Source organism: Periplaneta americana, chromosome 10, assembly GCF_040183065.1.
Source record: "Periplaneta americana isolate PAMFEO1 chromosome 10, P.americana_PAMFEO1_priV1, whole genome shotgun sequence".
In the NCBI taxonomy this organism is placed as follows: Eukaryota; Metazoa; Arthropoda; class Insecta; order Blattodea; family Blattidae; genus Periplaneta; species Periplaneta americana.
In genome coordinates, this window is record NC_091126.1 from 161,827,643 (window position 1) to 161,852,383 (window position 24,741).

Here is a 24,741-nt window from a genome sequence, read left to right on the forward strand (position 1 = left end):
AGTACTAAACATGAACCATAGAAATATGATATACATAATATCAGTCTGCTGATAAAGAATACTTCCTAACACACTGCGTCACAAGCAAAAGAATGAATCTGAAGTCTTAAGTAAGGGTGTGTTAATATTCTATAGTCTAAATACAAAAATCTAAAAAAGTACCACATGTGGTCTTGTGTAATGATGTACCACACAAAACTACAGAGAGCATGCTGCAGTGAGTAGTCTTATATGAATAGTGGGTTTACTGTATGCATTATTTACTGTATCAGTCTGTTGGTACGTCTTTCTTAGCAGTAGGCTGCAATTACCCGTGTGTTTTATTTTAAAGCGCTTCATGCCTTTGCTGCAGCAAAATGAAGGTCGAAAAAAAACGCAATTAGGTCAACTGACTGCAAAATGGTGGACAATTAATATTGGCTCCTATTACTGCAGTAATAAATTTAACCTTAAAAGAACCGAACATGTTAAATAGTTTCGACTTCCATGATAATGACATGGAATTATTACTATACTTGTTTTTTTGAAAGATGGGACATGACAGTTAAGTGGCCAAGCTTGAAACTACAGTGCCATGTTGCCAATATGGACTACCATGCTGCCAGCTGATGGAAGGTAGCAATTGTTGTTAAGATGGCTGACGTTAAAACATTCATTGACAATTGACGTGAAGGTAAGAAAACAATACAAAAATCGACAGAGAATCAAAGACGAAACGTACCAATGCTAACATTGTGTGCACAATAAATGGTGCCAAGAGAACTATTAAGCACTCGCCACGTGCGAACTGTAAGTTTGGCAACTCAACCGTTGTTACCATAGCAACAGGCCTACCACGCTATGTGACATTCAGTTGTTTTTCCGATTGCAACGCTGCTGTCATGTCCCATCTTTCAAAAAAAAAAAAAAACAAGTATACTAGACGATTTTAACAATAATAAAAGTTGCAAAAGACCAAAACACGAATTCCGCCATGATGGATCGTCCAGCAAACTCGTAAAGCAGTGTTTTGATTTGCTGTATGGTTGCTGCAGCGCTGCTGCAGTGACGGTGAAGCAAATGTAATAAAAGAATGGTCTTGCCGCAGCGCTTTACATCTTGCTTTAAAAAAAAACCGCACGGTATATGTCACATTCTTCCCAGGTTCATTCTTTTCCCTGTCGATAAGCATTTCTTTTTGTACAAATATTATATTTTCTCTCTTTTCCTTTTTGGACAATTACTCAGTTTTTACAGAAAAAAAATCATTTTTTGCACGATCGTGTTTTTTGTTGTATTTACAGCTATTGTTATTAGGCCTTGAAAGTTAGTCTTCCACACAGAAACTTGTTGCTAGGGAAAACCATTCTTCATAACATAAAACTATACCGAAATAGATCCATTACAGTGCACTTATTGTTACTTAGTTACCATTACAGTATAGTTTTGTGAAAACTTTGGAATAATATTACTCTAAATTTTCAATGAAAAAGATATTGTATTTACAATTTTAAAAATACGATCCAGCAAAAAACGTTGTACAATACACGTTTGTGAAGTGCATTACAAAATCTCGGAAATTGAAAAAACGAGCAGAGAAATTTGCTCTGCTCGTTTTTCAAACTTTTCTTCGATTTTATAAAAACACTTTCCAACCTTGTACCATAATATACTATTATCATTCCATATTTGATTCAGTAATATGGAAATGGCATACAATTAACAACAAAATTGCATATCTTTAAGTTTTAAGACGAACATACAGACGTGGACAAATTATTAACAAAATTGACGATTTTTATGATAATTCTGTTTACAAAATTTGGCTTTTCAATTTAAACTACAGTTGACAATTTTGCATATTTCCATTATTACAGTAGACAGAAATATGTAAAAATGTCAACTGTAGTTAAAATTGAAGAGTCAAGTTTTGTAAAAATATATAATAAAAATCTTCAATTTAGCTAATAATTTATAAATTAGCAAAAATGTCAACTGCATTGAAGAGCCAAATTTTCTAAAAAAATAAAACAAAAATCTTCAGTTTTGCTAATAATTTGGAAATATCGAAAATGTCAACTGTAGTCCAAATTGAAGAATCGAATTTTGTAAAAATATACAATAAAAACCTTCAGTTTTGCTAATAATTTGTAAATATGCAAAAATATCAAATGTAGTCCAAATTGAAGAGTTAAATTTTGAAAAATATACAATACAAATCTTGAATTTGGCTAATTATTTGGAAATACACAAAAATGTCAACTGTAGTCTAAATTGAAGAATCATATTTTGTAAAAATATATAATAAAAATCTTCAATTTTGCTAATAATTTGTCCACGTCTGTATAATAATACCATTTTAAGTCTTATAACCCTTTACTCAGTGTATCCATCTTCTCTTTGAAATAAAACAAATAAATAATATAAATTATAACAAATTTAAAAATATAACACCTTGTTTCATAAATCAACTAATACCCATGTATATAAAGGATAGTAAACAAGCTTTATGACAGTGTACCTCAATGTATTGACTCCATCTGTCTCAAATCTTTCCCTCCCAGATCTAAGATTCAGAAATCGGTTTTCGCTTGGCAATTCTTTTGCATGTGCCAGCATCATATACCTCGCGATATCGGGTGGGAAACGACATAATGTCATGCCTCTGTTATTTATGCGACTTTGAAAATCGTCATCCTCCCCTCCCCAACCAAAAAATATATTTGAAAATCCATTCACAAGTTCAAATTGCTTCTGTAGAATGGCTACAGCCCCTCCAAACAGTTCTTGATATGGCAAGTTGTAACGAAATGTGTTTAGACTGGAAGACATATGTCGAGGCTGATGGGTGCATCCATATATATTGCTAAGCTTCTGAGGAATCAAATCTACGTCATGAAATATGAAGCAGTGGTATGGAAATGTTTTAAGAGCTTCGGCATATCCTATATTTAAAAGTTTGGCACGATTGAAAGCTCCTCTCGTTGCTTGTTCAATAACAAAAATACGATAATTTAACATTTGTTTCTGAAGGAAAGGATGCATGTATGACAGAAATATCTGCAGTTGTGTCGTGCGATTTCTAAAAGGAATTACAATTGCAACTTGATGCTGAGATATACACTCCTTTGGTTTCCATGTACCGCCTTCCTCTATGTTAAGCTTTTGTGGCAGATCTCTAATATCGGATTCCGTCACAGACTCGTTAGGATACTGCAACGTGTTCTCTAACTCACGAGGTATGAGCAAACACAGAGGCTTATCACTTTCTTTCACCAAAGCTAAGGCGAGTGGTGATGGTTCCAATTCGTTTGCAATATCGGAATGCTTAATATAAGAGTAGTAAGATGATGCGAATCTGCCAGGATGCAGTGAGAAACATAAAGAACAGATAATTAATACACACAGGATACTTTTCTTCATTACATCTTTGCTTTGGAATATAGCAATTCTAGCCTTCGTCAACATGGTTACCTTCTTTCACTGTTCCAGAAGACATTGACGAAACTTGCTTAAGATCATAACAACGGTATGCAATTTTTCAGCTGCAACCTTTTCCCATAATGTTGCTTGTTGAACTGCAAGAAATAAAACACAAATGTAAGGTATTTTTATTTATTATCTGAAAATAAATTTAATCGGAATTTGTATGATAATAACTTTCTTGAGTTAAATATTATTAACGTACCTTGTTAACATGTTTCGACCTATTTTTCGGTCATCTTCGGAACTGGTCGTTGTTGGTGTTGGCGCCTCTTGTTTCCTGTGTGGGTGCGTTCGTAGTGTAGAGTCAAAGAGTGTATGTGTTTTGAAATTGATTGTGTGTTGAGAATATCGTTGGGTTGTGTTTTCGTGTGTCTGTATATTTTGTATTGTTCTAGTGTGTTGAGTTTCTGGCTTTTTGGTTGGATGTGCAGTATTTCCATGTCTGTGTTGATGTCTCTGTAGGTGTGGTTGGCATTTGTGATGTGTTCTGCATATGTGGAGGTGTTTTGCAATTTTGTTATGGCTGTGATGTGTTCTTTGTAACGTGTTTGAAATGATCTGCCTGTCTGTCCTATGTAGAAGTTGTTGCAGGTGTTGCATTTGAGTTTGTATACGCCTGTGTGGTTGTATTTATTTGTTTGTTTGTGTTGTTTGTGTGTTGAGATGTTTCTGTAGAGTGTTATTTGTTCTGTATGCGATGTTGTAGTTTAATTTCTTGAATGAGGTTGCAATTTTATGTGTGTTTTTGTTTTCGTATGTTAGTGTGATGTATTTTTTGTGTTCTTGTGTTTGTGTTGTGTTCTTCTGTTTTTTGTGGTTTTGTTTTGTCTTACGTATTATGTTGTCTATTATGTTGGGGTTGTATCCGTTTTCTTGTGCTATGTATTTGATTGTGTTTAGCTCTTCGTTGTAATCTTGTTGGTTCATTGGTATGTTGAGTAGTCTGTGTACCATTGTTCGGAATGCAGCTTGTTTGTGTTGTGTTGGGTGGTTGGATGTGTTGTGTATGTGTGTTGTTGTTGTTGTGGGTTTTCTATATACTTTGAATGTGTGTTTGTTGTCTTCTTTTGTTATTGTGATGTCTAGAAAATTTATGGATTTGTTGTTTTCAATTTCTAATGTGTAGTGCAATTTCAAAACACATACACTCTTTGACTCTACACTACAAAACGCACCCACACAGGAAATAAGAGGCGCCAACACCAACAACGACCAGTTCTGAAGATGACCGAAAAATAGGTCGAAACATGTTAACAAGGTATGTTAATAATATTTAACAAAAGAAAGTTATTATCATACAAATTCCGAAGTGATACAGCGTTAAAAGTTGTGTAATCAAAATGTATAAATTTAATAATTACAGCTAGTGATGAAAAATTCTTTTGAGAAGATTAACTCCATACGTAGATGAAATTATTGGGGATCATCAGTGTGGTTTTAGGCATAATAGATCAACTATTGACTTGATATTTTGTACTCGACAGATAATGGAGAAAAAATGAGAGTATAAGGGTACAGTGCATCAGTTATTCATAGATTTCAAAAAGGCATATGACTCGGTTAAGAGAGAAGTTTTATATGATATTCTTCTTGAATTTGGTATTCCCAAGAAACTAGTTCGATTAATTAAAATGTGTCTCAGTGAAATGTACAGCAGAGTCCGTATAGATCAGTTTCTGTCAGATAGGTTTCCAATTCACTGTGGGCTAAAGCAAGGAGATGCACTATCACCTTTACATTTTAACATTGTCCTAGAGTATGCCATTAGGAAAGTCCAGGATAACAGAGAGGGTTTGGAATTGAACGGGTTACATCAGCTGCTTGTCTATGCGGATGATGTGAATATGTTAGGAGAAAATCCACAAACAATTAGGGAAAACACGGGAATTTTACTGGAAGCAAGTAAAGAGATAGGTTTGGAAGTAAATCCCGCAAAGACAAAGTATATGATTATGTCTCGTGACGAGAATATTGTACGAAATGGATATGTAAAAATTGGAAATTTATCCTTTGAAGAGGTGGAGAAGTTCAAATATCTTGAAGCAACAGTAACAAATATAAATGATACTCGGGAGGAAATTAAACACAGAATAAATATGTGAAATGCCTGTTATTATTCGGTTGAGAAGATTTTATCATCCAGTCTGCTGTCAAAAAATCTCAGTTAGAATTTATAAAACAGTTATATTACCGGTTGTTCTTTATGGTTGTGAAACTTGGACACTCACTTTGAGAGAGGAACATAGGTTAAGGGTGTTTGAGAATAAGGTGCTTAGGAAAATATTTGGTGCTAAGAAGGAGAATGGAGAAAGTTACACAACACAGAACTGCACGCATTGTATTCCTCACCTGACATAATTAGGAACATTAAATCCAGACGCTTGAGATGGGCAGGGCATGTAGCACGTATGGGCGATTCCAGAAATGCATATAGAGTGTTAGTTGGGAGGCCGGAGGGAAAAAGACCTTTAGGGAGGCAGAGACGTAGATGGGAAGATAATATTAAAATGGATTTGAGGGAGGTGGGATATGAGAATAGAGAATGGATTAATCTTGCTCAGGATAGGGACCAATGGCGGGCTTATGTGAGGGCAGCAATGAACCTTCGGGTTCCTTAAAAGCCAGTAAGTAAGTGATGAAAATTTTCCCTTTATTAAGCAATTTTACCTTAATAATTTCCATAAGTTTCATAAATGTACTGAAAATCACAAACCTCCCTAAACATTTTCACTGAATTCTCTCAGCTTTCTGATTTGGCCTAGTTTTTTACTGTTGATATAATTATGAGGTTACTTTACAACGCTTCATCAAGTGCTATGGTTATCCAGCATTTGAGTGAGATGAAGGTGATAATGCTGGCAAAATGAGTCCAGGATCCAGCACCGAAAGTAACCTAGCATTTGCTCTTAATGAGTTGAGGCAAAAACCCAGAAAAACCACAACCAGGATTTGAACTCGAGCCAGCTCGTTTCACGGTCAGGCATGCTAACCATTACTCCACAGCTATGGACTCATTGTCAGTAGTAGGAATCCAATAAACCCGATGTGTGAAAGTTGCCACACCAAACACAGTTATGCTCTTCTCAAATGCTGGAGAAATATAAAATAAAAAAATTAATTAAAAAAATAGGAAGAAACAAGCAGTCATACAAAATCCAATCATTCCATTGATCCTTCCATGAATTCAAAATTTTCAGGACTACCAGTTGGTGACTAGGTAGGTATTTAGTAAAAGAAAGAAAAAAATGCACACACACAGTGCGTATCAGTTGAGATTTTCATGGCCATGCTACTTGTGTTGTATTATTTTATACACAATATTTTGTGTACTGATTACAAATTAATGAGGGGAAAACTAAATACATGATAGCTAATCCAAAAAGAATAAACAATCCACCTGACCATATTCAGTTTGGACATTATGTGTTCGAGTGTGTGAACAGTTTTACATGCCTAGGTTCCTTGACTGATCAAAGAAATAACATAAGTCTTGAAATTAAGAAAAGAATACTCTGTGCAAATAGATGTTATCATGGCCTCATAAGACACATTAAATCTAATGTATTAACTATTAAAAGTAAAATCATAACTGTTACAGCATTTAATCGTAGTAGTGATTTAGGCCCAAGAATATATAACAAATTTATATTTAAATATCCTAATCTTGTCAATTCGAATAGTTCTAGTACTAAATTTAAGAAGTTATGCATGGATTTTATAAAAATTGAAAAATTGTAAATTTAAATTTATATACTATAATTGCAAATTGTATTGTATAATTATTAAATGTAATTGTATTGTATAATTATTAATTTCAATTCAGGAATCTGCCCCTGATAACGAGTTCTACTCTTTCTGGGGCGAGCTAAAGTTTCTCTGTAGGCTATATTTTATATTTTATGTTACAATTATTAGCAAAATAATAAATAATATACAAAACTTTGATTAGACCAGTGCCTACCTATGCCTCAGAAACTTGGACCCTTAATAAACAAGATATAGATAGATTAAATATCTTTGAGAGAAAAATACTAAGAGCAATTTTTGGACAAGTACAAGTAAACGATGAATGGAGAATATGATATAATGCTGAACTGTATGAACTATATAAAGAGCCAAACATCATTACAATAATAAAAACAGATCGTTTGAGATGGGCTGGACATTTGGCAAGAATGGAAGACTCACGACCAGCTAAAAGAGTCTTTTTATATAACCCAGGAGGACAGAGGACTAGAGGAAGACCAAGAGCTAGATGGGAGGATGACATAGAAAAGGATGCTAAAAGTATTGGAGTCCGTAATTGGACTGGTAGAGCAAAAAACAGAGAGGAATGGTGAAGACTTCTTGGGACAGCCAGGACTCTTGATGGGTTGTAGCGCTGATGATGATGATGATGATTATTGTGTGTATGGTCTTTCGGAAATGCATCGATGTTGTGTTGTTTGGTGCTCAAAACTACAAACACAGACCTCGGAATAAGTATTCATAGATTTCCTAACAGCAAATGATCACGGAATAGATTCAAAGCATGGTTGAACATACTCACCTACTGTATCTCATTATACTGTAAGAAGTTTTTGGAATGGATTATTAATAGTTCTTTTTCAATCAAGTTATCACTAATGCTGGAATAAATACCCAAAGATATATTATTATTAAGTGTTCGCGAAGGCTTCCGCGCTGGTGTACATGGTGTGTGGATAAGCTTCAGGGCTTCTACTGCATTGTCTTGGTGTTATTGGCTGACGTTTCGACTGCTGTGTTTCCAACAACTGCTCTGAAGATGGCCACAACACAGCGGTCGAAACGTCAGCCAATAACACCAAGACAACGCGGTAGAAGCCCTGAAGCTTATCCACACACCATATATTATTATTGTTTTAATTCAATTTATTTTTCACTGTTGAAATTTACGTGTTATAATGCATAAGTTATGTTGTCCTAGTTGCTTCTTATTGTGTTGATATGGCAAGCTTAGCTATGAGCCACAGTGTGAAAATAAAATCAAAAACGAAATTTCCCTTTCTGGCAGTTTGAAATTGTCTATACATGTTGTTAGGCTATGGGTATTATTTACGATTTTTATTAATTACGTCCTGTTTTCTCTTTCGAGGGGAATCCAAGAATTAATTCAGTAAACAGTATGTAAGAGTAAGCTACAAAGTGTATCTGTTCCTGTTATTTTATTTTTTTATGTGTCCCAGATTCGTGCAAAAGCATAAAGATATAAAATGTAATGCACTCAGCACTTCTCTTCACATCTCTTATTGTGACAATTTTACAACAGCAAAAGCAAAGTTCATTTACTGAAGGGACGCATCACCACAGACATGCCACTCCGTGGTTTCTCTATGCTTGCAGTTTTCTTTCCATATCTTACAATATGACCTCTCCTGGGCTACAATTGATAGCCCGTTACTTAATTCCGGTCAGAACTTGTGGAAATAACTGTAAAATAGATTGCAACTCCAAGCAACTTGAACTAGGAAGGCCATGCTGATCAATGACGCAACAAACAAGCTTAGCAGAGCTGGAATGTGTAACATCACTACTCCAACTCCAGCAACATTTAGACTTGGATTGCAAGAGTTCTATTAATAGTATGATTCTCAGGTTTTCACAGAAACTAATCTCTACACCTGATCTATTATAATCATTTCCTACCTGAAAATGCACTTTATTATTTAACAGGATATTTAAAATCAGTTCAAATATTTTTTTTTTTATTTTACTTGGTTACTTAACGACGCTGTATCAATTACGAGGTTATTTAGCGTCGATGGAATTGATGATACCGAGATGATATTTGGCGAGATGAGGCCGAGGATTCGCCATAGATTACCTGACATTTGTCTTATTGTTTGAGAAAACTTCGGAAAAAACCCAACCAGGTAATCAGCCCAAGCGGGAATCAAACCCACGCCCGGGCGCAACTCCAGATCAGCAGACCAGTTCAAATATCTCTTAAATTTCAATCAAGAAGATTTTCATTAATTCAGACAGTATTTTAATATACATTAGATTAGACAAAGAAGCCTCTCTCGCTGTCTAAATTTGTTACTGGAGACCACAGTGCACTGTAATAAAATGTTACAGTCTTCCAGTAACCCTCTACCTAGATTATGAATAATCCATTTATATTTTGGTTATAAAATGCTGGTTTATTTCCTGTTCCAACAGGTAATTCTTTACAATTGCTTTACCAAAGAAAGGTGGATATCTTTCCATCATTAATCAAAATGTGTATAAGCAAGACATTCCAAAATCCTCAAATAATCAACCCTAACCTCTCGATGATACCCGACATTACGAAAACTCACTATCTATATATTATCTACCAAAAGCCTACACACAAGACATGTGATCCTGTCTCTCCACTGGCCACCACTTCCAGTGCAACTTTCCACCTTTATTCCAGTGCGACGAAATTAGTGTTGACACTGAATGTTTCTTTTGTTTAAGGTCCATACAACTCGACTAGAAGTCGTACGTAAATACATTTGTATCTTAGCGTGGTAACGCAATAGTATAGAAATACCAAAAAATTCAGTGCAGACACCAATTTTGCGACGTGGAAGGTGTAGGGGCAGCACATACAGCTCATTTCCGTGCATTTCCTTACTGATCACAGAGAACAAGAGGTTTTTGTAAGGTAGAATCAGTAACAGGTTAGGTTAGTTTAGGATCTTTGTATGTGTTGAAAGAAAGTGTAAGTTACATTTTTACACAATTACGAGTATATCCAAGTCATATAAAAAGCCCAACTAACGTAACCCAGCTTAATCTGTTACTGATTCGGTCTTGCAAAAACATTTTCTTCTTTGTAATCAACAACAACAACAATAATAATAATAATAATAATAATAATAATAATAATAATAATAATGTTTTATTTACACTAGCAGAGTTAAGGCCGTAAAGCCTTCTCTTGCACTCAATCAAAGGATGGAAAGGAAATACATAATAATATGTTAATAGAAAAGAAAATTATATACCCAAGGCAATATCGAAGCAGAAAAATATGCATAAGCCAGAAGAATATCGAACTTAAATATTTACTTAAATTAGGTGGCAAATTAAATTACACACAAATTCCACAATTTGGGACATCTGGCAGACATCTACGGCTGACCACTAGGATCCAGAATACAAAGCAGAGGTTAAATTAAAAATACAATATGATTGCGAAGAAAATACGGAACAATGATAAATTTAAAAATAAAGTACAATTTGATTTCGGAGAAACATGAGGGTACAGGAAAAGAGCCAGCTTCGTCCACTTTTCTTCAAAAATGAATTATGCCTGTCGTATGTACTAGGATTCCATGTAGTTTAATTCTATGAATGAAACACTGTGATAATGTGAACACTCTTACGTGCTAGGCCTATGACAGATTTTAGATTTGGCATACAATGAAAGGTATATGCTAAAGACAGACTTTAAACTGCTCTCCTGAACAGTTTGCTAAAGCGGAATGAGGTCTTTTTTTTTTTCTTGTACATTCAATTGTGAATTATAATATGGATAAATTTCAGAACACGGATTCCTTCCTTTCCCTCCTACTTCAAAATTCCAATCTTGTGCACACAAAATAAATTATTGGCACTGAAAAGTATATTTTCGTAAGCATGATGATGCGCATCCAACAAACGCATACAAATCTGCTTGTCAGTGAGGAATCCGTATAAAAATAGCAGATCAGTGCCAATAATTTATTTTGTGTGCACAAGGTTGGAATTTTGAAGTAAGAGAGAAAGGAAGGAATCCGTGTTCTGAAATTTATCCGAATCCGTTAGTCGGCCAGTCTTTGATATCTCCCCACACCACACACGGGACTGATATCTGATGTGTTTCGTTGTGGGTTAATAGCTGGGTTAAATGAGGGGATAGCTAAGTGTCATGAGGCAGAGTTATGTGACAACGCATACAAATCTGCTCTTTTTAATATTTTAAGTTATAATTGTCAGTGAGGAACCCGTATACTGAAATTTTCCCAAAAGTAGTGTAGAAAAACAGTACCGGCAGTAATATAAATCCCACCTGCCCTCACAAACATGCTGTCATAGAAACATGCAATTTACAGCACAATCCTCGAAGAACGTATGTATACTGTCGAAATTTAAAATTTATCGTTCTTCGTAGTAAAATTAAGTTCCAATGCCCTGTAACATAAATTGTGTTCATACCTTCAGCATTTGACAGGTAATGCAAATTAACCACAACACTGTAGTAACAATTTTATTCTCACTGTAAACTATAAATAATGCCCAGTAATAGAAACGGGACGATTTCTGCTGTTAATATCACGTTTTGTATGTCCTTCATGTCGAACTTCAGCCAAGTTTCAAAACATATATTCAGAAAAACAATGTACTGCCCACAACACCATACCAACCGGTAACCGCCATAACTACCTACTGCCCAGATGCCAGATGTGTCGTCATACCCACAGATCCACTGATCTCAACATTATAAACTCGATACATAACTCCTGTCGAGAAATGCTGAAAAAACGTGACGTGTAACTTCCGTACTATTGGCACACCTGAGGCGTATCTTCCTCTCTTTCTGAACCTACCCTCGAAATCCAGCAAGCTAGCCATCCACGGAGCCACCAGAGTGTATTACTTCCGGTGAGTGACCACGCAGGCAACCCATCCGCGCAGCCACCTTGGAATCCATCACAGACACACGCACCGTCTGAACCGGGCTTAACGCACATGGGAAATGGTTGTTTTGTTGAAAGAAGCATATATATTAATTATATGAATTTATTTAATTTTGCCGTTATAAAGGTGAAATATTGTGCAGCATACGGCTGTACCACAGTCTAGTATATACAGTCGCGCAGCTCAATACGTAGTAAATATGCAAACATAAGATAGTTGCTCACCACTAGGATCGCTAATATCGCCTCATTACAGGCAATGCAAAATAGTACCGTCACAGTCTATTGTTTCTAGCACCCTCAAAAATCAAGCTTCGTGACTGTATATAGTAGACTGTGGCTGTACCATACGTAAGACTGAGTAACAAAGAAGTGACATAGAGGACTATTTTATTTTTTCAAACAAGCTGAACATAGAGACCAGTAGCGGCTCGTCGTAAAAAAATACGTGAAGTGCTGTTCACATACACAAATACATGAAAAGCTTTACCAATATAATGAGTAGGCCTACAATTCGTAAATTAAGTACAATTTTACTAGTTCTAGAACACATGCAAACAGGAAAATTAATTTGTTTCAGGACTCACCCAATTTCTTGCATACCAAGTCAGTCCTCTATCTTTTAAAGCAGCAAACCTGTCGATAATGTCTTCATAAAATGTCTGAGTTTAACTGAGGGTGGAGACTATATCTCTATGCAAAGCTATGTGGGCTGTATTCCTGATAAAATAACATAGAGCCAGCTAATTTACCGTTGCAGGGGTGGCTGCTTGGACACAAGGAATGATGATACTATTCTCGAGTCAGGTAGTACATAGTACTGTAAAATTTCACAGCCCTTAAACAATAGCCCCCGGCCTTGGAGACCAACTTCAACCCTTCTCTATTGTTAGTACCGTTAGATCTGCAAACTGGTTACTCCGCCTACAACAAGTCTGACAGTTCTCCGTAACTGAAAGACTCAGAAACGCACTTCACTCATACTATCTTTCTTTAGTGCGTGACGTCACGTTACCATGGAAACCAAGTGCTGTATGAGAATGGGAGCCCAAATAATTTCACCTCTACAATATTGAAAGTTCCAATAGACACCGCTCGGCGCTCGTAACTCTTGACATTCTTTTCAGTGGACGGTTACAGGTACTATTTATACAACTAAACACTGTTCACGACGACTGAAAAGAAAACTTTTTTTTATTTTAGAAATACGGTACCGGTAATAACTAGAATTAATTATTAATAAGCGATAAAATTGTTTTTTACGTGTAAATAGGTGAAGTGGCACTTCACCTGAATAACCGCCCCTGCAATGTAAAACACATTCACACTTAATACTGACCTCTTTCTCTGCTGACTTCGGAAGTATGTTATGCCAAAACCGATATCAATAGAAGAAGAAAGGGAATATGTCTCTCTGTCTGTGCTGTGACATTGGAAGAACTAATGGGACAGAGAGTATGATAGGTGGTTTGAGGATAAACAGGAAAAGAAAGATGTTGTTTCTTTCTTTTTTTAGTAGGTTATTTTACGACGTTATATCAACATCTCAGGTTATTTAACATCTGAATGAAGTGAAGGTGATAATGCCGGTGAAATGAGTCCAGGGTTCAGCACCGCTAGTTACCCAGCATTTGCTCATATTAGGTTGAGGGAAAACTCCGGAAAAAACCTCAACCAGGTAACTTGTCCCGACCGGGATTCGAACCCGGACCACCTAGTTTCGCGGCCAGACGCACTAGCCGTTACTCCACAGGTGTGGACTGTTTCTCTTTGTCAGGCCGGAGACAGTTGGAGAAGTAACAGGACAAAGGGACAGAGGATGGTTTCAGAAGCGGGTTTTACCTTTCATCTTTTCCATGAGCATTTGTGATGGCAGTACATTAGAGTTCACAATCGTACTACTGCAGTAGTATTACCACAGTCTACTATATACAGTCACGAAGCTTGAGTTTTGAGGGGGCTAGAAACAATAGACTGTGACGGTACTATTTTGCATTGCCTGTAATGATGCGATATTAGCGATCCTAGTGGTGAGCAAATATCTAATGTTTGCATATTTATTACGTATTGAGCTTCGCGACTGTATATATTGGACTGTGGTATTACTGTACCAATCAGGTAAGTTAGTTTCGTATGTGTTGAATAGGTGCATGTTTTGTTTCTTGTCCAAGAGCTCACAGTACGTAAAAGGTAAGCTGCTCTTACAGTGATGGTAACATCACATTCTAGTATATACAGTCATGAAGTTTGAGTTGTTGAGGGTACTAGAAACAATAGACTGTGCCAGTACTATTTCACATTGTCTGTGATGAGGCGATAGTAGCGATCCTAGTGGTTAGCAACTATCTATGGATGCATATTCCCTACATATTGAGCTTCGTGACTGTATATACTAGACTGTAGTAACATGCTCCTATTCAACACATACGAAATTAACTTAACTGACTGGTACAGTAACACTCTAATGTACCGCCATTTGCTTAAGCATTCTCTTGATACATTCACAAATGATGGTGTGCTGTGTAATACTTAGTGACAAATGGTTGCATTCTGTTTCTTCTTGCCAAAGAGCTCACAGTGGAAGATATGCTGCTCTTACAGTGATGGTAAACCTTTGCTCATTTCTCAGAAGATATTAATTTTAGGACACATGTTTGTAGGAATTTTATTTCTTGTTTCGATGCATACTAGCGCCACTCTAAATATTGGAAACTTTTTTTCAGAACACACTGTATATTTTACATTTTGCTCTTAAAGTAAGGGGGTGCCTTATATGCAAGGTGTCTAATAAGTGAGTAAATACAGTCTTTCAGTTAAAAGTCAGGCTAAAAAATGGACAGTGAACTGCTTAATGAACCAATTGTAAAGTGTAGGACTTGAGCCTTTCCCAGCGTTGGAATAATTCTTCTCCGGTTGTTAGCCAGGTGAGTTGGATTGTTGCTTCTGAGCTTTCGATGACTAGCTCTGTCATCCAACTCACCTGGCTGAGAACCCGAGAAGAATTATTTCAGTTGTAAAGTGTTATGTACGTGTAACTGTGTGTTTGTATTAAAATAATCACTTTCGATTCCTTAAAAATGTATATGTTATTACTCACTCAACAGGAGTGTTACTTATAATATATTCACTTGGAAATTCAATTCGAAGAAATTGTTCTGCTTTTATATAATCCGTGGTGCTACAGCCCGTGAAGGGCCTAGACCGACCAGCCGGCTGCTGGCCTCACGCCCACATGCCAATGCAGCGGTGGACGATCATCCAACCAGAATGGAGGTATCGTGTGGTTAGCACGATGATCCCCCCCAGCCGTTATAGCTGGTATTCGCAACCGGATTTTGCTACCTATCGTAGCTTCCCAAGTGCATCACGATGCTGGGTGAGCACCGGTCCCATACACTGGCCGAAATTACATGAGAAAATTTCTTCCCCATGAGGACTCGAACCAGCGCGCATTCCGTAATGCGAGTCCTAGGCAGGATGCCTTAGACCGCGACGCCACAGCACGGGACTTTGCTTTTAGTATGAGCAAATAAATTGTTCTGCTTTTAGTACATTAGAACCCCGATTATCCGACACTATTAACCGATTGGCGTATTATCCGATTGGCTTTCTCTCGCTTTTTTTTTTTTTTTTTTGCTACAGAAATGTATGAAGTAGATATTGCACATTACTTTAGCAAGTTTTTTTCTAAAGAATGTTATTACAAGCATTTACCCTTACACAGCATGGTCTATTGTTAAAGTTGTAAGCTTAATTTATAGTCTCCATAACTTGTATATAAAATGTCTTCCACAGGTATGAAAAGAAGTCGTGTTGTGCTAAGTATAGAAAAAAAAAAGTGCAAATCAATGAGTGGTTTGGGGAAACAGAAACTGTGGTTCACCTCGCATCAGAATGCGACACTGGAGTTACAACTGTGTGCAATTTAATAAAAATTGAGCGTAAAGTGTATAAGTATGTAAGTTTACAACACGAGACTTCCACTATTCCTATCTTTCCACAGACAGCCATTACAGTGAGTTTCTTTGCCCCTTAAAAATCCGTCATTGACGGCCAGACTTAAATTAATGAACTTCTGATCCTCTACCTAGCGTGTTAAATACAAGATCATGGAGGATAATAGGAAAGTGTCAGTATTATTTGCTAAACTTACCAAAATCTTTTGATACGGATTATCCGATTTTTTCAATTAACCGTTCAGCCCACCTTTTTCATTATCACAGATAACAGAGGTTCTACTGTATAAGTTAAATGTGATTAAAGTTCAATATAACACTGTGAAGGTAAGTTTCTTCATTCCAGTTACTAGATATGTACAGTACTTTAGAGGTATTGTTCATCAATACCAATGTCAGTTTAATGGAATTTCGTTTTAACAACATTTTACTGTATTATGAGTAGGGCTAGGATTTTGATGACCTATAAATCATGAAAAAATGTCCTAAAACAATGCATTTATGACCTAAAAATCTTTCAAAAATGCCCTAAAAATTGATCTTACATTCTAAAATTGGCTTAGTAGGAAAAGAAGTTTTGTGCTACTTAATATTTAGACTAGTAATTAAATTAAATTCTGGTACCAACATTTAAGTTTATTTAATTTTACACAATTTTTTCTAAATACTACACTTTAATTAATTATTTTACCTGATGTAGTTTCCATGTAGTCCATCACAAGGCCACTCTTATACGGAATTAGCAAGTATAGAGGAATCTATATTGAAGGGGTGGTTGGACTGATCCATTACATGGGGTAAACTACGTTAAAAGGGCAATATTTGTACAGAAAAACGATTAAAATATTATACAAAATAATGGGTATTAGCCACCGGTGTAGCTCGGTCGGTTAAGGTGCTTGCCTGCCGATCCGGAGTTGCGCTCGGGCGCGGGTTCGATTCCCGAATGAGCTGATTATCTGGTTGGGTTTTTCCGAGGTTTTTCCCAACCGTAAGGCAAATGTCAGGTAATCTATGGCGAATCCTCGGCCTCATCTCGCCAAATATCATCTTGCTATCACCAATCTCAATGCTAAATAACCTAGTAGTTGATACAGCGTCGTTAAACAACCAAGTAAAAAATAATGGGTATTAATGGACAAAATATGTAGACAAAATATCAAAGGAAATAGACATTATTTTATATTAATAATGGGGATTTGTGGCCAAAATTAAATGAAAATGTCTAAAAAATGTTTCTGGCTTACTAGAAAAAAGATGCAATTTCATCAAAATCCTAGCCCTAATTATGAGTAAGGGTAACAAGTGACGAGTCTCTTTATTAAGCGTGTGTTTATTTAGGAGTTTCCAATCACATTAGGCACATAAGCACAAGCTGCAATACCTTGTTAACATTATTCACTGACGATCAGCAGGTTTTGTATTCATTACATTAAGACTTTTTATATAAATTATGACATTTCTGGACACACTCTTAATATATTTGTACCATGAGTTCATGCTTCAGTCTTTATTGTATCGATTCTGTTCTCTGACAGAAATACACTCATGAAAATGGAAAGAGACATTTTGAAGGCATAGTTCGTTCAATTACTATTGTGTATGAGACAAATAGACTGGTTTCAAATTAGGTCTATTGTAACATCACGCTGTTTGAATATATCTACAATTCTAAGTCTGTATGTTTTGTTAGATATGAAGACATCTGTTGGAAAAAAACGTTAAGAATAACAGATATTTGTAGCATAATTCTAAAATTCCTTCATGACACGTCACTTTCATTTTCAATAGTGTATAAATATATACCAGAACGTTTTCTATAATTAATAATATCCAACTGTATACTGAAATATCTAAATAAAAAGGAAGGAAATAGAAAATAATTTATTTCAAACTTGTTTACAATGAATTGTTGCCTTAGAATTTAGTCTCAGAAAATGACGAAATATATAACAGCTGTAAACTTTCCGTTACATCTCGAAGTTGCATCAATTCAAGTGTGCCATATAAAAATTAAAGAAATTTTACAATTACAATTAGAGAGTCTTATCAGATGTAATGCAAATTAAATTCTGAAAAGTAATCACCGACTTTAATATAATCAGGGGCCTGTTTCTCAAAAATACTAGTTTAGTAGTTCACCAATTACTAGTTACCAGAGTATATTTCACCAGCTATAATAGATTCTGTTTCTCAAACTATTTTACCAATCTAGTAACTTGTGACAATTTTTCACTAGTCACATGATCTGTTTTACTAGTCAGCTGATTGAGTTCATTTGTTTATAGCCACTGGTAGGTATTGTTATTTGAGGTTAGGAGGCTAAGTTGTTTGTGTTTTGGTTTTGATTTCTCTTTTCGGTTGAAATTCCATCAGTTGAAAGCAAATTAACCATACTCAATATGATTAATGAATCAAAGGATTATTATTCGGTGCTTTTTCAAGCATGTTAACAAAAAATGAAGTAAACGAATGGACAAAAAGTGTTGTAATGTGTGGGGCTATGGAACTGATACCTCAGAACAAAGATTATGCATACGTTAGGGACACTTACTGGCCCAACATTAAGAAAGAATTTTGATAAGTACCAATTCAAGTTCACAGTATCGTAATATGAACATGATGTAGCTAGTGGGTCTACTGCCGACATGAATGCCACTTATGACTTGATGAAAAATTCGCTAATTTTTTTTTCAGTTTTATATTTGATCTATTCATAAATTATTGTCGTTTTATATTTAATTTGTAGGCTAAAGTTGACAATGCCAGAAGAACTGGCAGTGGAGGAGGAAAGCCAGTAAAAATTACTGCAGTTGATGAATTGGTATTAGATTGAATAAGGGATCGGTGTCGGTTAGAGTTCCCGAGTAGCTCAGTGGTAGAGCCTTGGTACATTAAACCAAAGGTCCCGGGTTCGATACCCGGCTCCGGAACAATTTTTCCCTCGAAATGATTCAAATCAACTTTACAGGGAGTTATACCTGAAAATCTTGATTTGGTATTAGATTATTAGGAAAAAATTCTGCAAGTGTTGCTGGTCTAGAACAGAAAGACTAGACAGCATTGGAAAATAATCAACATCCCGATTTGTAGAGCAATTTGTATTTGAAGCTTTGCTGATAATGCAAGACTTCTATTTTTTGTCTTGTTATGGCAGGTCTCACTATATTTAACAACTTTTCAAGCTTTTCAGTAGTTTATCTAAACCGTTAATTATATTTAAACAATGCTCCCGTAAAGGAATAATAATTGTTCTTTCTCGATATAATTTTAGCTCTTCTCACAACTACTTCATCACTTCATTTGGAATCACCAAACAAGATATTAAAATATATATATATATATATATATATTTTTATTTTAAAGTACCGAAGTACATTTTTCTCCGTTCCATTACTCTTTCTTCGTAAGATATTAAAAGAAAATAACTACAATATTTTGTTTTATCTGAGAAAGGTTGTCACTGGTAACTGATAATGTAGAAATCATCAGTCTTTAGAGTCTTGTAGGAATATTCCTGTTGAATACTAGTGTAATCAACTAGATTTTGAGAAACAGAATCACTTATGAACTGGTGAAATCGACCAATATTACTAGTCTGTGAACTGGTAACTACTACTTTACCCTTGTAGTTTCTAGAAACACAGACTTGTACAATAAACTAATATTACTAGTGTACAGACTAGTATTACTAGTGTACAGTTTTGAGAAACAGGCCCCAGAGAGCACCAGAATATATACTTGAAGACCAGCTTCTCATTTACCATATTTTTACTATTCATTGTCATTAATCACTTCAAGATAAACTTGCGTGTTGGATTCATAGAAAATAATAAAAAGCAACCTGAAAAAAATGATTCTATGCTGTCCCATACACATTAGACGAAACAGGAATATTATATTATTTCAATCTGCAAAACGTGATCTAAAATTTGTTAGTACTGTATGTCTGAAATATAAAAAGTGGCCAAAGATCTTCGGAAGTTCAAAATACTTCTCATGCCTACCCCAATTTCTCAAATGAAGGAAAGCTATGTAAAATATCAATCTATTAACGTAAAATCTAACAAAATGAAAGAAATACAGTGAAACTTCATTATAACATTATAACTTACAGCAAATGCTTTCCACAACCCAAATTAACTGCAAACTAAAATCTACCTCACATTCTATCGAGTCCTCCATATATGACATAAAATAAACCAATCACTAGTACGTCCAGTAATGGAATATGGTGCTGCATGTTGGGATCCTTACAGATTAGAACATATTAAGACGCTGGAAAAGATTAAAAAACGGGCTCTCAAGTGTTGTCGGAAAAATTCACCATTAAAATGGGACACACTCACGGGCAGGAGAACGCGAATTCGATTATGCGCACTGTTCAAAACATATAGAGATGAGCCTGCCTGGAGAGAAATAAAAAATAGGTTGCAGCCGCCAAATTACTCTTCAAGGAACGACTACTCATATAAATTGAGGGAAAGAAGGCAGAGGACGGACAATGGAAAGTTTTCTTTTCTCAATCGTACTATCAGGGACTGGAATGCTTTACCTGCAGACTTACTAAAGGCTTTACCAACAACCAAAAAGTATTTAAAAATAGGCTTAAGGACTTTACTAATAGACGGTAATTATACACAGTATTTAAAGGGTGTAAATGATATGTTGTTTTTGAAGTGTTGTATCAGTGAAGAATTATGTTGTCAGTGAAGTGTGTTGTGTCAGTGAAGTGTGTTGTGTCAGTGAAGTGTGTAGTGTAAGTGAAACGTGTTCCTGTCAGTGAAGCTTTATAGTTTATAGTGGCAGTGCAAAGTATTTGAACAGTGAAATGTTTTTGAAGTGTTAGTGAAATCAGGATAGAATCAGTGAAATGTGTTATAGTTCCAGTGCAGTGAGTGAGTTGACAGCGAAATGAGTGTAATGTTGAAAGGTACTTGTGTAGATATGAACATATCATACTCGTGGGTTTTAGTTCGATCTGAAGTTTAAGATACAAATTAGATTTATTTCAAATGTTATTTTAAGTGATCGTTTCATTTAATTTAGGATATTCCCTGTTGTTGTTATTATTATTATTATTATTATTAATTATTGTTAGTATTAATTATTAGTATTATTATTATTAATTGTATTTTTAATTAATAAGTTTATTATTGTCATTATTGAGTGTAATTAGTTACCACTGCCACCGGGTATATACCCATTGCAGTGTGAATAAATACATACATACAGAAACATTGCTTTGTACATTCGTACAGTGCTTCATACTCACCAGAGTTTGTTTACAAGTAACACCAGAACTTTGCAATGTCTGAAGAACTGCTGATAGAAGAAGCCAGACCTATGTTGCATCAACATAATCTGATTCCAAAACTTGTATTTGTTTACAAAGTCCACCAGGAATTTAAGCAACAGCTCTGAGTTGAGGTTGAAGGGCTTCATTTTCAACAAGTCGTTTTAAATTTGTTAAGCAGTATAGTTTTCATCTTCTAAATTGATCCAATGTTTAACTGCATTGAAATTTATGCTGTGATAATTTCCTGCCTTTAGCCATGTGCCCCCCATGAGTTACAACAGAAACTGGAGTAGAACAAATGTTTCTGCTTCTTTTAAGCAATCCAGTAATCTTTCCCTTCTGGCTGAAAGTTTTGCAGTCTCAACTACTGCAATAAATTCATCAGCAATTTCAGTACGTGAGACCAACATGTAGAATGTAAAAGATGAGGTGCAACTTCAGCCATTCACCTGCCAGCAGAAAGCATGTATGTTGCACTGATACTAAAACAACCAAGTAACTTCTGTGAACACCAATAAGATCCAGTGTATCAAGTATTAAATTTACTTTAACATCAGCATTGCAATGTTGAGCAATTTTTGTTTTCACAAGACAGTGTTTATTGTTCACAACAGCCAATGGAGCAACGGACATTGACAAACTTACTATTCTTTATATTTCTTGTTTCATCAACCACTAGATAAATAGAATTTCTTTCAAGTGGAAGCCGGCTTCAAAAATGTAGATGACACTCTCCACTGACGAAATTTTTCATTTTGGAAGACATGAAGTGGAATGCCAGCATAAGTGAATACTTTGATCATTTCTTTCAAACTACCCTTGGAATCTTCTATATGCTGCAGTACTTGAGTATGATACTGGTGCATATGCTGCTAGGACCACACTGAAGTTGAACTACGTTCTTCACTCTGTTTCTGAGATTTATGTTTGAAACTTTCCACATGGTTTTGCACAATGGACTTCTTTTCAAAATGAACACAATTCGAACATGAAGTACATAAAGGTTTCCCATTTTCAGAAACAAAGTAATTTGAGGGAAATTCGCGAACCTTTCACATTGCATTTAGATATTTTCGGCATGCTAGTATTCAATAGATGTGAACTGCTCTGATTCGAGTTAAAAACCACGGAACAAAAAAAATAAAACTGAAACATTTGTCCCTAGTGTATAATAAAATTATCTCTTCAATAAATAACATTGTTGTCCTGTTTCTCACAAAACTGCAGTTTTATTTTCCGTAAGATATCCATGGCTGAAAAGTACTTATCGGACTTGTCATTGTTGCTCGAATTTTTAATTCTTGGTTACAACAAATATAAACAATATCTTATACTAACAATTAAACAAAAAGCTAATCCATGTTGAATCTTTCGTACACTACTTTTAACAGTTGAATATAAATAATTGATTAAATGGCAATCTTACTCGCGTTAATTGTGTAAGTATTTGCAGCTTACAGCTGTTTCGGTGCTTCTTCACACCATCCTCAGAGCCTACTAGATCTCGGCGTCATCTCGAACTTCGCTGCCTATTGTGTGGGTGCATTCGATTGTTGAAAAGTGTTGAAATGTGGTGTCAAATAGTGTGTGTGTTCTGAAATTGATCTGTGTATTGAGAATTTGATCAGGGTGTGTTTTGGTGTGTCTGTATATTTCATATTGTTCTAGTGTGTTGAGTTTTTGGTTTTTGGGTTGGATGTGTAGGATTTCCATGTCTGTATTTATGTTATTGTATGTGTGGTTAGCATTAGTTATGTGTTCGGCATATACACAGATCAATTTCAGAACACACACACTATTTGACACCACATTTCAACACTTTTCAACAATCGAACGCACCCACACAACAGGCAGCGAAGTTCGAGATGATGCTGAGATCTAGTAGGCTCTGAGGATGGTGTGAAGAAGCAACGAAACAGCTGTAAGCCGCACATACACAATTAACACGAGTAAGATTGCCATTTAATCAATTATTTAAAAAGATAATATTCCAAGAATTGAGCTTTCTTTTGCATATTATGCTTTTAAAATTAGTTTCATCTACACTCCTAGATAACCAAAATAATGTTCAAGGTATCAAATACATGTCTAAAATGCTGTTATGCTTTTGAGTTGCTCTAATTATTACAAACTTAATCTTGGTTGCTTCTCCTGCTTAGGAAGCAATGCTACATCACTGGTCAAGAGAAAAGTTTCAAAAGAGAATTAATCAAATTTCCCCATACTCAAACCTCAATTGAACTGATGGATTGTTTATGTTTGTGAAACTAGTTCGATTAATTAAAATGTGTCTCAGTGAAACGTACAGCAGAGTTCGTATAGGTCAGTTTCTGTCATATGCGTTTCCAATTCACTGTGGGCTAAAGCAAGGAGATGCACTATCACCTTTACTTTTTAACTTTGCTCTAGAGTATGCCATTAGGAAAGTCCAGGATAACAGAGAGGGTTTGGAATTGAACGGGTTACATCAGCTGCTTGTCTATGCGGATGACATGAATATGTTAGGAGAAAATCCACAAATGATTTGGGAAAACACGGGAATTTTATTGGAAGCAAGTAAAGAGATAGGTTTGGAAGTAAATCCCGAAAAGACAAAGTATATGATTATGTCTCGTGACGAGAATATTGTACGAAATGGAAATATAAAAATTGGAAATTTATCTTTTGAAGAGGTGGAGAAGTTCAAATATCTTGGAGCAACAGTAACAAATATAAATGATACTTGGGAGGAAATTAAACACAGAATAAATATGGGAAATGCCTGTTATTATTCGGTTGAGAAGCTTTTATCATCCAGTCTGCTGTCACAAAATCTGAAAGTTAGAATTTATAAAACAGTTATATTACCAGTTGTTCTTTATGGTTGTGAAACTTGGACTCTCACTTTGAGAGAGGCACATAGGTTAAGGGTGTTTGAGAATAAGGTGCTTAGGAAAATATTTGGGGCTAAGAGGGATGAAGTTACAGGAGAATGGAGAAAGTTACACAACGCAGAACTGCACGCATTGTATTCTTCACCTGGCATAATTAGGAACATTAAATCCAGACGTTTGAGATGGGCAGGGCATGTAGCACGTATGGGCGAATCCAGAAATGCATACAGAGTGTTAGTTGGGAGCCTGGAGGGGAAAAGACCTTTAGGGAGGCCGAGACGTAGATGGGAAGATAATATTAAAATGGATTTGAGGGAGGTGGGATATGATAGAGAATGGATTAATCTTGCTCAGGTTAGGGACCAATGGCGGGCTTATGTGAGGGCGGCAATGAATCTCCGAGTTCCTTAAAATCCAGCAAGTAAGTTAGTAAGTAAGAAGTGAATTAATCCGCTTGCTATGAACTGTATTTTTTT

General features: G+C 35.6%; 1 protein-coding gene and 1 non-coding gene across 2 annotated transcripts; one reads left to right on the top strand and one right to left on the bottom strand.

The window, feature by feature from the left end:
* Nucleotides 1–998: 998 nt before the first annotated feature.
* Nucleotides 999–11,882, bottom strand: LOC138708118 (beta-1,4-N-acetylgalactosaminyltransferase bre-4-like). Its single transcript, XM_069838325.1, has 2 exons — nt 11,656–11,882; nt 999–3,557 (listed from the first exon to the last, which is right to left on the bottom strand). The coding sequence occupies exon 2, from the start codon at nt 3,445–3,447 to the stop codon at nt 2,440–2,442; it is 1,008 nt and encodes a 335-aa protein (XP_069694426.1). The 5' UTR covers nt 3,448–3,557; nt 11,656–11,882; the 3' UTR covers nt 999–2,439.
* Nucleotides 11,883–18,954: 7,072 nt separating this feature from the next.
* On the top strand, nt 18,955–19,026 carry TRNAN-AUU (transfer RNA asparagine (anticodon AUU)). Its single transcript has one exon. It is a non-coding gene; the product is annotated as a tRNA-Asn (tRNA).
* Nucleotides 19,027–24,741: the final 5,715 nt, after the last annotated feature.